Below are 15,280 nucleotides of genomic sequence, written 5' to 3'. Positions count from 1 at the left end.
GAATTTTTCGATCTCAAATAAATCCACAAGTACGTCCACACGCTTCCCAAGAAATTGCCTTAGGTGTACATCAGAGTACATTATCGTAGGTTCAGCAATACAGTGATTTCTGAGAACAAACCTTTCTTATTGATAAGGTCACAGAATGCGATTTTTAGAAAGATCTTTCGTCGTACAGTATTTTTCATTACTGAAGAACAACTTTTACCAGCATTGGTTATGCGTATACAACAATGGTGGAGCTTCTGCTGGCCATCCTCAGCGCGACTGCACCGACTGGGTTGCTGTCGAGGAGGAGGGCAAGAACGGTGATGGCGGAGCTCGTTAGGTTGTACAGAAAGAGCAATCTATAGGTTTCACTTTACACATTTTGTCTGCCGTTCTTTTTAAACTCAATCAATTGTTGGCATATTTCGTAGCGTATTTCCGGCATATGATCCTACAACAAAACATGTAATGTGAAACCAATATATAACATGAATAAACAATAACATCGGATACAAAGCTCATACAGCGTGAAAACAAGGTTCTTCTCCAATGTATATTGCTTCAATATGCTTCATTACGAAGATGCCACAATCGACCCCATTACTTTGTAAAGGTGCATCGTCAGCACAGAGCAACATCCACTCGGCAATGTCGACACCAAGCCCGTTAAGAAATCCCGCCTGTCATAAAGGGATAATATATTACAGTCCGGTCCACCTCGAAAAGCTAAGATTCACCTATGGGCACAAGCATACCAAATGAATAGCATCGCGTTCTACGCCAATATGGCAGTCCAATGAGTTGTAGCACCATAGTTGTTTTTCTAGAAAATTCATCTCGTATAGGACCCAATGGTCAGGATTTTGCCAGAGTGTAGGAAGTAAAATCTGTCAATCGATAAAATAATTTCTCATTCCAGAGACATATCGTGATGGGGATGTTACGACTAAACCTTGGAGAAGAGGTTTGTTCACTTACCTTTCCAAATTTTGAAATGTCTAGGCACTCATCATCATTGTTCCAACAAGGTACTGTATCTTTGAATCCAATGTTGTATGGCTTTCGCCTGACGTACATCTGTTGCACGAAATAGTAAGATTTAATCATCAAGAAACTTGAGTACGTAATAAAAATAAACAAAACAACAGCGGAACAGCCATACCATGAAATAAGGGGTGATGATGCGTACTGTATTGCTCGTTGGCTTGCTCTGAATGTAATGGACAAAATCACACATTGTCTGGTTGCACAAATTTACGAACTTCAAAACATACAAACCGGAACGACCTAGAAATTGATAGTGGTTAAATACTTACAAAATTACTGATAGTGTTCCCAACTGCAAATTCATCTTGCATCTGCTCGATGTCATCTACACACTCGTCACGGCGTTGCCGCCCAACCTTGCCTGTGGATGTTGAACTGAGTGCACCATGAGCGTGGTATTCAGGATTCGACATTAAAATTATTGTCTAAAGTAAACAACAATAGTCCAAATACGACATAAAAAGGCAAATGTTGACTAAACCGCTCAGGCGTTTCAAAAAATATACGTCTTAAGCGCTAATGCTGGTACTGTGGATGTGGTTGTCTTCTTCTTCGGCGCCGTGCCTAGCCGTTTTGCTTTCATCGTCCTCTCCGTTGCCGCCGTGTCTGGTCGTTTTGCTCCCATTGTCCTCTCCGTTGCTGTCGTGCCTGGTCGTTTTGCTGCCATCGTCCTCTCCGTTGCCCCCGTGCCCGGTCGTAGTGCTCCCATCGTCTTTGGCGCCATGCCGGGTCATATTGGCCCCGTAGTCCTCTTCTTGGACGTCACGGCTGGTCGTACTGCTCCGATTGTACCCTTCTTCGGTGCCATGCCTGGACGGAGATATCGATGGCACCTTTGCAACACAGATATGGAAACACCGTCCTCAGTCAAATACAAAGGTAAAGTCCTTTAACGTCCCACCCTTTTTCGAAAACAGCCCGCTAATTAAATGATTGCGTTTTAAATAAATAAAAATACGTCGTTTCGCATGCCGTCCTTTTTTCGATAGCCGCTGCCAAATTAAATGATTGCTTTCGAAGTATTTAAAAATACGTCTTTCCACAAACCGCCCTTTTTCGATAGAAATAATTAAAAATACATCATCTCACATGCCGAACATTTTCGGAAAACAGCCCGCTAATTAAATGATTCATTTTAAATAAATAAAAATACGTCTTTTCGCATGCCATCGCCAAATTAAATGATTGCTTTTGAAGTATTTAAAAATACGTCTTTCCACAAACCGCCCTTTTTTCGATAGAAATAATTAAAAATACGTCGTCTCACATGCCAGACTTTTTCGGAAACACCCCGGAAATTTAATTATTCACTTTTAAATAATTAAAAACCCGTCGTTTGTCGGTCGCATTATAACAAGCTTTCAGGTATGAATAATCTTTCATGATTATTCTATTGATTATCGTATATGGATACATCGATATATTCATGCAACGTACTTTCCTCAGCGGTTTTTTAACGACAAACCCTTTTCTTATCGCTATTGACTGTTATTATTTACGCCGTCAGATCTCGTTAAATTATTGTTCACGGCTTACATCGGCAATCCTTATTGCGATATTCTTTGGAGGCGGAGCCAAATACAGCGATTGCTAAACAGAAATGATATATATTAGCGATGCTAGAGAGGTTAGGCAATGCCACGATTTTTGAACAAACATTTATTTTTTATTAAAGTTTATTTATTACCGAGATCCACAGACGAAAAGATGTAATAATAAAGAATTAAACAATAAAAGAATGTCACGTTACTACAACTCATTATACAATTACAACAAAAACCTAGCGTGAAAAAAATGAAAAACTACGATTTATTCTGAGGCACTTGACGAATCAGATGAAATATCATAGACTTGTCTCTCACTTTTTATTTGTGCACTGTCTATCCTGCGTGGCATCTTCGTTGCGAGACCTTTATTAAGAAAACTGGTCATCATCTCTACCACTGAATTCAATTGAATCCTCATAGTGCTTACTTCTGCCCTTAGTTTCTTATTCTCCCTCTCCATAACTTCGAACCTTGCGGCATAGACAATGTTCTCTTTTAGTGCAAGTGTTCGCTCTTCCTCGCGCTTTGTTACTGAGAGACTAGTCGTAGTAACCGGAGAGAGACAGCGTTTTGGTTGTAGAGGCTGGGTTGCAACATGAGAAGGGGCAGTTGGGAGGCATGGGTTCACAATTTTTTCAATCTTCAGATTTCGCTGCATTGGTTCCCAATACCTTTCGAAATAGAAGAGATCAAATTGTCGTCCTTCATGATCATACGATACGACAGACAAACCACCTGAGTTCCAATTTAATAATTCGTCCATGTAGCGATCGGGCCAATTCACGTTCCTGCCCCCACCACTATTCATCTTCATTCTCACTTCCAAAGGCTTATTTGGGATAGACTGCCCAAGCCAGATTGTAGAAGAACTCGACTACCTTGTTGCAACTCGGCTTCAAAATTGCAGAATAACCACAAATCGCGGTCAGACAATCTAGCAGCCTCCGCAACAACGTCTTCATCGTCGTCCTCCCCATCTCCATAAGGTCTCCACAAAACCTGTACATTGGTAATTCTTTTTAATAACGAATGACAAATATATTAAAATTTATTTACGCATGATATGGCAACAACGGTATGTACTACGGAAGACAATCCTGCAGCGATGGATACTTAAGAATGCTGAACATTACAACGATTTATAATACTCAATGGTAAATGCTGACGCGATTGTAAACAATTTTAGAACATTTACCTCGTTTAGTTGCAGCCCATCTAAAATGGACTTAGCATTATAAACTGCGACGTATATTCTAGCCCAGCGACCGATTTTTGAAAAACCACAAATCGGAGGGCCACAACGTGGACGCAATGGGATAATATGTTCCAACGCCCAGGCCTAACAAAAACAATATTATTAGTAACACCACAACCTGCAATGGGATTGTTCTACAATTACTAAGTATATAATCAACAAATACCTGAACAAATGGCCAAAATCCACCAACTGTTTTCGTACCGTTACTCGCACGGTGGAGTTGACTGTACAAGTGTGCGAGCATAGCGGCACCCCATGCATAGTCGTCGACTTCGTCTAAGTCTTCCAGGTACTGCAGCCACATGGAACTTATTCTCGAACCAGAACAATTGGAAAATAATGTAAGACCAAAAAAATATAGAAGGAAGCCGCGCAACTCTTGGTCAACTATTTCAGATGCACAAGTAGCGAAGTGACCTTCCCATTTATTATGAAAAAATGAGACTTTCATTGATGTGAAATTTATTCCACCAGAAATACATTGACTCCATTCGTCCATCGACATTCCTAACAGAGCCGTGCATTTCTCCCTTGCGTTATAGTTTGAATGTCGTAACAGGACAACACTGCCATCGCACTTAAGGCCAGTGATCCTCGCCACATCTTCTAGAGTCATGGTGATCTCAAAAGAATCAAACTGGAATGTGTTTGTCTTATCATTCCATTTATTTACCAGGTGGGTCATGGTATTCCAGCAAGTTTCAAAATATTGTTGGTCCAAAAGGCCACGGAAGTGCATATTTCGTAATCGGTCCTTCTGATATACACTTAGCTGACCATACCATGACAGAACTACAGGCCATTGACACCGACCTCCGAGCTTTTCACCTGGTGCTCTACTTCTCCTGTGAACTCCCTGTAACACAAAATAACATATTATTCCTACCAATTATAATTTAGTTTCATTTGTACTTATAAATACTATTCTACTAACCGCTATAAATAATATTGGTTGCATACAGACTATCACAGTAATCGCTATACATATTAATACCTAACACAGTAATCGCTATACCGAAATCGCTAAACATGTTATTAAATCTTCACAGACAGAACGAATATATTTACCTTGGTCGCTATTTTCTCCTGTTCTCCCTCCAACCTGGGACTTTCTGGTGGGTCCACTGCCACCAATTGACTTTCAATCTCCATCTCTACCGGCTCCACCATCGCATGCCTTTCTCTCGCCTTCCTTTTCTCGCCCTCCTTCATCCTTTCTTTATCCTTCCTTTTCTCCTCTTCCTTCCTCTGCTTCCTTTCTCTCTCCCTTTTTTCCTCCTCCTTCTTCTGCTTCCTTTCTCTCTCCCTATTCTCCTCCTCCTTCTTCTCATTCCTTTCTCTCTCCCTTCCTCTGCTTCCTTTCTCTCTCCCTTTTATGCTCCTGCATCATTTCTCTCTCTTTTTTCGCCTCCTCCTCCTTCTCCTTCCTTTCTCTCTGCTTTTTCTGCTCATCCTTCTGCTTCCTTTCTCTCTGCCTTTTCGCCTCTTCCTCCTGCTTCTTCCTTAACCTTTCTTGTACTTCCTCCTCCTGCTTCTTCATTTCCCTTTCCTTTTCTTCCTCCTCCTTCTCCTTCCACCGCCTTTTTTTCTCTTCCAGTTCTTGTTTCCTTCTTTCCTGGAATTCTTCCTCCTGCTTCTTCCTTTCTCTTTCCTTTTCTTCTTCCTCCTCCTTCTACTTCTGTTGCCTTTCCTTCTTTTCCTCATTCTCCTTCTCCTGCCTTTGCATTTCCTTAGCTTCCTCAAACTCCTTCTCTCTCATTCGCCTTTCCTTTTCTTCCTCATACTGAGGAATATTCTGTTCATTCTCTTCCTCCTCCTTATTCATTTGCCTTCGCCTCTCCTCCTCCTTCTTCAGTAGCCATGCCTTGTTAAACATTGCATTGCGCTCCAAGTCTCTCCTCTTACATTGTGCCGCAGTTTCATCCAATAAATATCTAACATAACTTTGAAACTCCTCCGCATTCTTCTTCCTATTTTCCATCACCTCTGCGTTAATCCTCCGCCTTCTATTTATATTCTCATCAATATTTCTTGCCTTTGCCTTCTCTTCGTCATCCTTGTTCTGCATCTTTCGTTCTTCAGAGTTCTTCCTTTGATCCGCAGCCTCGATATCTGATGGATAATCCTCCGCATAATACGATTCCAAGGCTTTTTCCCTGTCTTCATCGTTCTCAATCTTAAGTATATTTTGGTATCTTTCAAAAACCTTAGATAGATGGGACTGGCGGATCACTTCTCTAATAGACAACCCATAGAACGACGGGGTATCTCTAATCTGATGAGGCGCAGACATTGCTAACCTGCACAACACATTACACGATCATCATGATTAGAAATCGTCAGAATATTTGGGTTCATAAGAAACAAATCGTTGTATAATAAGCAATCTTCAGATTGAAGAAAGAAACCTTACACGAAACTCACCGAAACGATGAGAATTTGGATATTCCAACTATAGAGTAAGCAGTGGTAACAATTAATACGCAACAGAAGGTGGTTATTATGTTGCGGTTGCGCGTAAGACGGAAACAGATGCTCTGGAACAAAGGGAAAGGATGCTCCGACGACTCCAGATGAAAGCAAAGAATCTCCGGTAGAGTGCTTAGAGCGAGAATGGATTGTTTTGAACTATTTGAATCCTACAACATAACGCTTGCTACATACGCAAACTTTGCGGAACGTTTTGGCGCGATAACGATGGAGGGCAGTTTTGTCCTTTTCACGAACCGACGGTTCAGTTTTCTAGAAGGAGGGCATTTATGTCCGTTCGAGGAAGATGAAGCGAATGTCGGTAAAGGGTACTTAAGTCTTTGTTGCGGCACCAAATTACGATGCAGTATGATGCGGACGGTCATCGGGAACCATGTCGGTCTCGATCGTATACGTGGCGCTATTTGGAAGCCCCGAACATGAGATCTCAGTACCGGCCCTCTTGGGGGGGGGGGACATATAACCTGCGTTGATCATCTATGGGGTGGATGAAAGAAGAACAGTGTTTGAGAAATGCGTACTCACACTCTAACGTCAAATGTGAGTTTAATTCTAATTAAAGAAAAAGTTTCACGATAACTACATTCGTGACATTTCTAGCACTTAGCCATACACAGTTTACACGGAGATACAAGATAACAAACAGGTAGCACATTTGGCTAACCAATCACGAGATTTGAGGAGTCTTTATCATGAGATAACAATCATTTTGCTGCCAGCTACATTTGCGAATAACGATCATTCGTAATCCTCTGAATATGAGATTTGAGGTTTGAGGAGTCGTTTGGCTGCCATCTATATTTGTGAAGAAACGATCATTCGTGATCTTCTGAAGACGAGATTTGAGAAGTCTTTATCGTGCGATAATAACAGACAGTTGGCTGCTAGCTACATTTGCCGATTTCTGTGGAACAGAGAATCGGCAAATGCTAACAATCATCCTTGATCCCCTGAGTGTAACTCTGGGGGGGGGGTTACTACTTATCTTAACAGTGGATCCCTATTAGAGAAAGAGGTCGCCATTCCGGAGAGAGAAAGAGATGCCACGCATCACCCATGTAAGGGGGTGCAACACAATTTTTGTACAATCAAATTGCACCCGATCCAGGCTCGCGCATTGATCACCTACCATCCGCTGTTCGGCTCCACAGCTAACAGGCTGTATCTCAAAGATGGAATCAGATCCAGTGTTCTGACCAACTAAGAGGAGCCCCCTATTAAAGACGGGGGGGGGACCAAGGTGTCCGGCCAGAACACAGGACCAGGCATCCTCAACGATGGGTGGTGATCAGATGCAGCAACACACCAATCTCGGTTACAGGAGAATAAATTATAGCATCCCAGTCATAGGTTTTTACCAAGCCCATCCTGAATCTTATGAGCATTGCATACGTGCAAACATATCGGGTAGGATATCTGATAAAAATTTGGAACTCTTTTTGCTGTATACAGACGTTAATTAATGCAAGATCCGAATGAAATTTTGTCAGGTTTGATTCTGATTCAGATTTATCTTTGGATCCATATGCTTTGTTTGCTCTAAATTTAAAATCCAGATCCAATCTGGCCTCTTTATACTTTTTATAGGTAAAATCCTAACTTTTTTTTTTCATTTTTTTGCTGGATCTGTTATTGCCATATGGAATTCTGATATAGATTAGCGAAATTAAGGAGAGGGTTGTGTATGTTCGCCTCCGATGATTCACTGAATCCCACGTCTGTGTTCGGGGCTTTGAATGAGCACCACGTATACAAGCACATGGGGCTTGTATTCCCATGTATGTTGACATAACTTTGCATCGGACTCTGGTGTTGTTGCAAAGACTTAAGTACCCTTTATTGCTATTCTTCTCATAAAGTGATGGTTTGAGAAAATGACAAAAATGCCTTTCATTCAAAAAAGAAAAAACAAATAGTTCAAAAAAAGGACAAACATGTCCTCCATCCAGAAAGTCGAGGATGATGTTGACTCTTCCAAGTCTTCTTTTTTTTCTGTTCAAAAAAAGGACAAACATGTTTTCTTCTTCTTTCTCCGTAAAACACTGTAAAACCCTTTCTCTCTCTAGAGAAGAAACATGTTCATCTCGTTTCGGTGACGGGTGTTCTACGAAATGTAAATCCCCCCTTCTGTAAGGGCAAAAGGCCATGAACACGTTGGGAGGAGCCCTCAGACCCCCCTTCTGTAAGGGTAAAAGCTCTGAATCAGACTCCATAACTCTTCAAGTTGAATGATGCTACCCACACTGGGAGGAGCTCTCAGACCCCCCTTTCTGTAAGGGTAAAAACTCTAAATCAGACTCCACAACTCTTCAACTCCAGAGAACGAGATGAACACCCATCACCGGAACGACGGCTCCACTGAGACCTCCTCGCTAGGGAGAAGAAGACGACGTGGTGGAGCTTCTGCTGGCCATCCTCAGCGCGACTGCACCGACTGGGTTGCTGTCGAGGAGGAGGGCGAGAACGGTGACTCTTAGCTTGGGCAATCTTTCTTTTGATGATTGTGGTTGTAATGTATCGTTGAAGTTAAAATGGGGAATGAAATGACAATAGAAATTGCTGAAAATTTACAGAAATAAACTAGACTCAATAACGAAGACACCACTTTTTACGGATTTAAAATATGACTTCCGGTTAGGGAGATATGACTCTGACAAGTTGGTCCTAATTTGCGGAAGACACTACAAATCGCTATAGCGATTTGCGGAAGACACTACAAATCGCTATAGCGATTTGCGGAAGACACTACAAATCGCTATAGCGATTTGCGGAAGACACTACAAATCGCGGATTTGGAATATGACCTCCGGTTAGGGAGATATGACTCTGACAAGTTGGTCCTAATTTGCGGAAGACACTACAAATCGCTATAGCGATTTGCGGAAGACACTACAAATCGCTATAGCGTTTCGCGATTTACGGAAGACACTACAAATGCTACAAATTGCTGTGGGAAAGCCCGATAATACTACAAATCATTGTTGGAAGGCCCAAAAAAATTTTGGTCCGGAGGGCGCTGCCCCCCGAGCCCCCCGCCAGGGGCGGCCCCCCGCGCCGGGGGGGAGCCCCCGGACCCCCCTCCTGTAAGGGCAAAAACTCTAAATCAGGCACACAAGTAGAGAGAGAAGGGAGAGAGAGTGAGAGGGTTGGTGTTCATGGCCTTCTCCAGGAGGAACCTTTTACCTCTCTTGATTTCTTCTCTACAGAGAGAGAGAGGGTTTTACAGTGTTTTATGAAGAAGGAAGAAGAAGAAGATGACAATGCAGCAATGTAGGATCGTCTGTTGGATGTGCACAGAAGTAGAGAGAGAAGGGAGAGAGAGTGAGAGGGTTGATGTTCATGACCTTCTTCAGGAAGAACTCTTTGTTTCCCTTGATTTCTTCTCTAGAGAGAGAAAGGGTTTTACAGTGTTTTACGGAGAAAGAAGAAGAAAACATGTTTGTCCTTTTTTTGAACAGAAAAAGAAGAAGACTTTGAAGAGTCAACATCATCCTCGACTTTCTGGATGGAGGACATGTTTGTCCTTTTTTTGAACTATTTGTTTTTTCTTTTTTGAATGAAAAGCATTTTTGTCATTTTCTCAAACCATCACTTTATGAGAAGAATAGCAATAAAGGGTACTTAAGTCTTTGCAACAACACCAAAGTCCGATGCAAAGTTATGTCAACATACACGGGAATACGAGCCCCATGTGCTTGTATACGTGGTGCTCATTCAAAGCCCCGAACACAGACGTGGGATTCAGTGAATCATCGGGGGGGGGGGGGGGAACATATAACCTGCTTTGGGCAGTTGCAGATAAACAAGAGGCTTACCAAGAGTGGGACTTGTATAAAATCTTGCAACTTATTCAAACAAGTAATACAGATCATTCTAGAATTTTCTAGAAGTGATGTTATCTCCACCATGCAGGTTGCACTTGAAGATCCAATACCCTCCTGACGAATGGTAATAGTCTCAATCAGCTGCTTAGTGTAATAAAATTCGGTGCTCCTGGTCGCCTAAGGGCAACAATTATATAGCATATAATCTAGCAAAGCTCGGCTCATCTAGAACTACTCGGATTTGGAAAGATAAACTATCCGAGTGGTTTCCTTCCTCACTTGACATATAAATTGCTAGTTCTTCTTTTGTTCTGCTAGGGGTCTGCCTAACCCCAGCTTGTTCATCCAAAAAAATAAAGTAAGAATGTCAATATATCAAATTTTACCCGATATCTGAATGAATCAGATTCCATTTAGTAGGATTTAGTAAGCCAAAACGGTATCCAATTATATATAATCTGATGCAGATATGGGTTTGATTTTTTGCTACTAAATTCAGCCAATATCCAGATTTAATGGATATCTGAATCGGATTACATATAAAAATCCAGATATGGTACGAGCTTTTCACCATGCGAATCCTAATCCGAATTCAAACCCATTTAGCCAACATTTGATTAGTCGAATCTGGAATTGGCCACATCTGATCCAAATCCAAACCCAAACCGTTAACATCCTTAAGTAATACTTGGAGCTTTTTTGGTATCGCATCAACTAAAAGCAAGAAATTTTTTGTTATTTTTTATCTAAAATGAAACTGGTTGAGTTGGATGCAATTCTAACCCGGATCAGTTATATGCTTGTCCAATTCCAACCTAAATCCTTATAGACCCAAGTCACCCAACCCTAAGTTTTTCAAATCTGACCCAGATTTTGGATCTACATAATACAGATTCAAATGCATGGGTTAGGTCCATTTCAAGCTTGAATCAGATATTCGGACAATTTGCATTTTCTATCACCAGCAGCTAGAGCTGGTAAACAAACTGAGTAGATCATGACTCGGCTCAATTTGGCTCATCATGAACTCGTTTATGATCAGTTTGTATAGTTGGCATGCCGAGCCATGAGCAGTTTGTTTTGCTTAAATGAGTCGAGCCCGAACATAGGTTGTTTGGCTCGGCTCGGCTCAAGAGAGCTCATATAGATAAATAATTTTAAATATAATATATAAAAAGAATGATGCATAAAATATATAAAACGAGAAAGATGAATGAAAATATATACATAAAATAGAAATTATTAATTTTAATATATAAAAATATATATTTTGAGTGTAAGATATAAAAAAAGTATATTTTATGTAACATGGAATGTTTTTACATGAGCCAGCTCATCTCATTCAAGGATTCACTGAGCTCAAGCTTGACTTGGCTAAAACCCAACACAAACCGAGCCACCAACTCAATCCACTAGTAAATAAGTCAAGTCTGAACATGCCCTGTTCGGTTCTTTCAACTCGTTTACCACCCTGTCTGCCTCCCTCTTTCCATCTCCTTAATTTCATAAGGGACAGCTGGGCCAGCTGATGGCTGCCCACCAGCCAGGAGGATCCTTGCGATCACCCACTGGCATTCACTGACCAGTGACAAGTTGGGCTGCTGACTGACGCCTCTGTTGGACATTTCAGATTGGGTCCAACCTTGATTGACTCGGTTTGACAAAAGGCACTAATGAAGGCAGTTTTTGGGAGTTAGAGGAGAGGCGTTACATGAATGTGAAGAGTTCACATTCAATATGGCATGTGAAGGGTTCACATATATGAATTTCATGTATGTAACCCCTCATTCCCCTTCCACTATAAATTGAGGCATGGTTGCTTGATGAGTACAACCAAGGTGTCCTCTTTCTCTCATTTGGGATAAAGGTCTTGGTCACCATCAACTTAACGGCCTAGGCTCATCGTCGGCATCGATAGGTTGCGGAGAATGTCGACCACCCGCATCAACGCTCTTGTCATTCATGGTGGCTACCGGTATGTGTTTTTACTTTTTATATTTTGGTTCTCTTTTGGAACTCCAACAATGGGTAACGCGCCGAGGGGGAGCCCCCGGACCCCCCTCCTGTAAGGGCAAAAACTCTAAATCAGGCACACAAGTAGAGAGAGAAGGGAGAGAGAGTGAGAGGGTTGGTGTTCATGGCCTTCTCCAGGAGGAACCCTTTACCTCTCTTGATTTCTTCTCTACAGAGAGAGAGGGTTTTACAGTGTTTTACGAAGAAGAAGATGACGATACAGCAATGTAGGATCGTCTGTTGGATGTGCACAGAAGTAGAGAGAGAAGGGAGAGAGAGTGAGAGGGTTGATGTTCATGGCCTTCTTCAGGAAGAACTCTTTGTTTCCCTTGATTTCTTCTCTAGAGAGAGAAAGGGTTTTACAGTGTTTTACGGAGAAAGAAGAAGAAAACATGTTTGTCCTTTTTTTGAACAGAAAAAGAAGAAGACTTTGAAGAGTCAACATCATCCTCGACTTTCTGGATGGAGGACATGTTTGTCCTTTTTTTGAACTATTTGTTTTTTCTTTTTTGAATGAAAGGCATTTTTGTCATTTTCTTAAACCATCACTTTATGAAAAGAATAACAATAAAGGGTACTTAAGTCTTTGCAACAACACCAGAGTCCGATGCAAAGTTATGTCAACATACACGGGAATACGAGCCCCATGTGCTTGTATACGTGGTGCTCATTCAAAGCCCCGAACACAGACGTGGGATTCAGTGAATCATCGGGGAACATATAACCTGCTTTGGAAATTAAGGCTACATTTGGGAGCTGGAGTTGGAAGTGACTGACCGGGATTCACGAAATCCCAGTCAGCTCTGCTGTTCCGTGTCACCGACTTAGGACAACGAGTGGTGGTGGCATTAAAATCCATTGATTTCGACTACATCCGCGCGAGGATGTTGTTGCCGAATCCACGGATGTCAATGCCTCTTCCGTCGCCCATCTCGTCTCCCTACTCTCAAGTCTCAACCACTTAACCATAGTTAAATGTTAAAAAATGATGAACACAACTTTCACCCCTTCATTTTCTTATTCATTGTTCCCATCATGGGTTTAAAAAATTAATATTTTTTATTATTTCTTTAATATTTTGAGCATCGCTATTAACGGCGTTTCGCCGTTAAGGAACTGCTAGGCGGGGCCACGTGGTGTGCATCGACCAAATAAATGGATATGGTCATTCGACGAATGACCTGATCTGAGTCCCAAGGCATCACCTATCCGCAATCTTCATCCAACCGATAGGAGGTGCAACTAGGCCCCAGAAACATTACATAAATATGTGGTGCTGATGGTATCAATTCAACCATCCGAGAGAGAGAGAGAGAGCTGAGGAAAGCCATGACTCCCCACATTATCCTCGTCGCCTTCCCAGCTCAAGGCCACGTAAACCCCACCCTCCAGTTCGCCAAGCTCCTCGCCAACCGCGGCGTCGACACCACCTTCGTCACCACCACCCAAGCCCACGAGCGCATCAGCAGCATCAGCAGCACCACCACCACCGGTCTCTCCTTGGCCTCAATCTCCGATGGCTACGACTCGTCCGTCACCGTCGATACCACTGACCCGGACTACCCATTCAACCTTGGCCGCCATGGCACAATCTCCCTCACTGAGCTAGTCCGCTCACTCGCCGCCTCCGGCCGGCCTGTCGACTGCATTGCCTACAATTTCCTCCTCCCATGGGTCGCAGGCATTGCTTCTGGCCTCGGCATCCCCTCCGCCCTCCTATGGATCCAGCCGGCCAACGTGCTGTCAATCTACTACTACTTCTACGACTTCCGCCACCTCTTTGGCGATTTCTCCTGCGATATCCAACTCCCTGGCCTCCCCTCCCTCCTCGCCGATGACCTTCCCTCCTTCCTCCTCCCCGAAAGCCCCTTCCCTCGCACCTTAGACGGCCTCAGCAATATGTTCCAAGCCATCAAAGACTCCAAAACCAAGTGGGTGCTCGTCAATTCCTTCGACGCCCTCGAGCCCGATACCATATCCGCCATCCGTTCAGTTTTTGCCGGCATCGCCGCAGTAGGTCCAATGATTCCCTCGGCCTTCGTCGACGGAAAGGATCCGAACGACACTGCCTTCGGTGGCGATCTTCTGAATCAGCAGAAGAACGAAGACATCAAGCCAGAGAACAACATCGTCGAGTGGCTCAACTCCAAACCGGAGAATTCCGTCGTGTACATTTCCTTCGGCACTTGGGCTAAGCTAAAGAGCACGCAGCTCGACGAGGTAGCCATCTGGTTGACGGAAATGGAGTACTACTTCCTGTGGGTGGTGAGGCCGCAGGAAAACTATGGTGGTTTTCCGAGCGGTTTGGAGGTGGTGGTGAGGGAGAGGGGGATGGTGGTCGAGTGGTGTTCTCAAGTAGAGGTCTTAGCCCACCCCGCGGTGGGGTGCTTCGTGACCCACTCGGGGTGGAACTCGACGCTGGAGGGGCTGGTTTGCGGGAAGCCGATGGTGTGCGTGCCCCAGTGGAGCGACCAACCCACCAACGCTAAGTTCGTGAGTGAAGTGTGGGGGACGGGCGTGAGGGCGATGCGGGGCGAGGGTGGTTTGGTGGGGAGGGAGGAGCTCAGGAGGTGCGTGTGCGCGGTGATGGGCGAAGAGGGTGGCAGGCTGATGAGGAAGAAGGCTGCCAAGTACAAGGAGCTCGCCAAGAAGGCGATGCAGGACGGTGGGTCGTCCGACCGTAGCATCAAGGCTTTCATCGACGACCACACGCCAAAAGAGTGTTGAGGGTAATCCAAGAGAAAATAAACCCATCATCACCGACCCCACATTGTGTGCACAACCTTTAAGATCCCAGCATTATGTATTGGAAATATATGATGTACTAAATCCGTGACTGTCGTTTGTTACCGTCCCACCGTTTCCGACGCTGAAAACCTTATACGAAATCCAAATTTTACGTGTAATCGAATTTTGGATATCCACCAAATCTGGATATTCATAGGATTCGGAAGCAAAAAAACCCAAAACCTCAAAACCATATCAGCATACAATTATAATTGAATATGGTTTTGGCTTATCAAATCCGACTAAATGAACCCTAAAGGGGGGTTGGCGTAGTGGGATGGGGCCTTGGCTGCTAAGGCAGTCAAGGTTCGAGTCTCATGGGTACC

General features: G+C 43.3%; 1 protein-coding gene across 1 annotated transcript; it reads left to right on the top strand.

Annotated features, from left to right (window-relative positions):
- Nucleotides 1-13,465: 13,465 nt before the first annotated feature.
- Nucleotides 13,466-15,069, top strand: LOC149811563 (crocetin glucosyltransferase, chloroplastic-like). Its single transcript, XM_089993926.1, has one exon. The coding sequence runs from the start codon at nt 13,497-13,499 to the stop codon at nt 14,892-14,894; it is 1,398 nt and encodes a 465-aa protein (XP_089850052.1). The 5' UTR covers nt 13,466-13,496; the 3' UTR covers nt 14,895-15,069.
- The last annotated feature ends 211 nt before the right edge of the window (nt 15,070-15,280 follow it).

Source organism: Nuphar pumila, chromosome 17 (genome assembly GCF_984573655.1).
Source record: "Nuphar pumila chromosome 17, dmNupPumi1.hap1.1, whole genome shotgun sequence".
NCBI lineage: Eukaryota > Viridiplantae > Streptophyta > Magnoliopsida > Nymphaeales > Nymphaeaceae > Nuphar > Nuphar pumila.
Note: the sequence above shows the minus strand (reverse complement) of the source record. Positions and strands in the feature narration are given on the sequence as shown.

Bases quoted from the DNA above. Each gene is read 5' to 3' on its own strand.
- LOC149811563 (XM_089993926.1), top strand. From the start codon at position 13,497: ATGACTCCCCACATTATCCTCGTCGCCTTCCCAGCTCAAGGCCACGTA.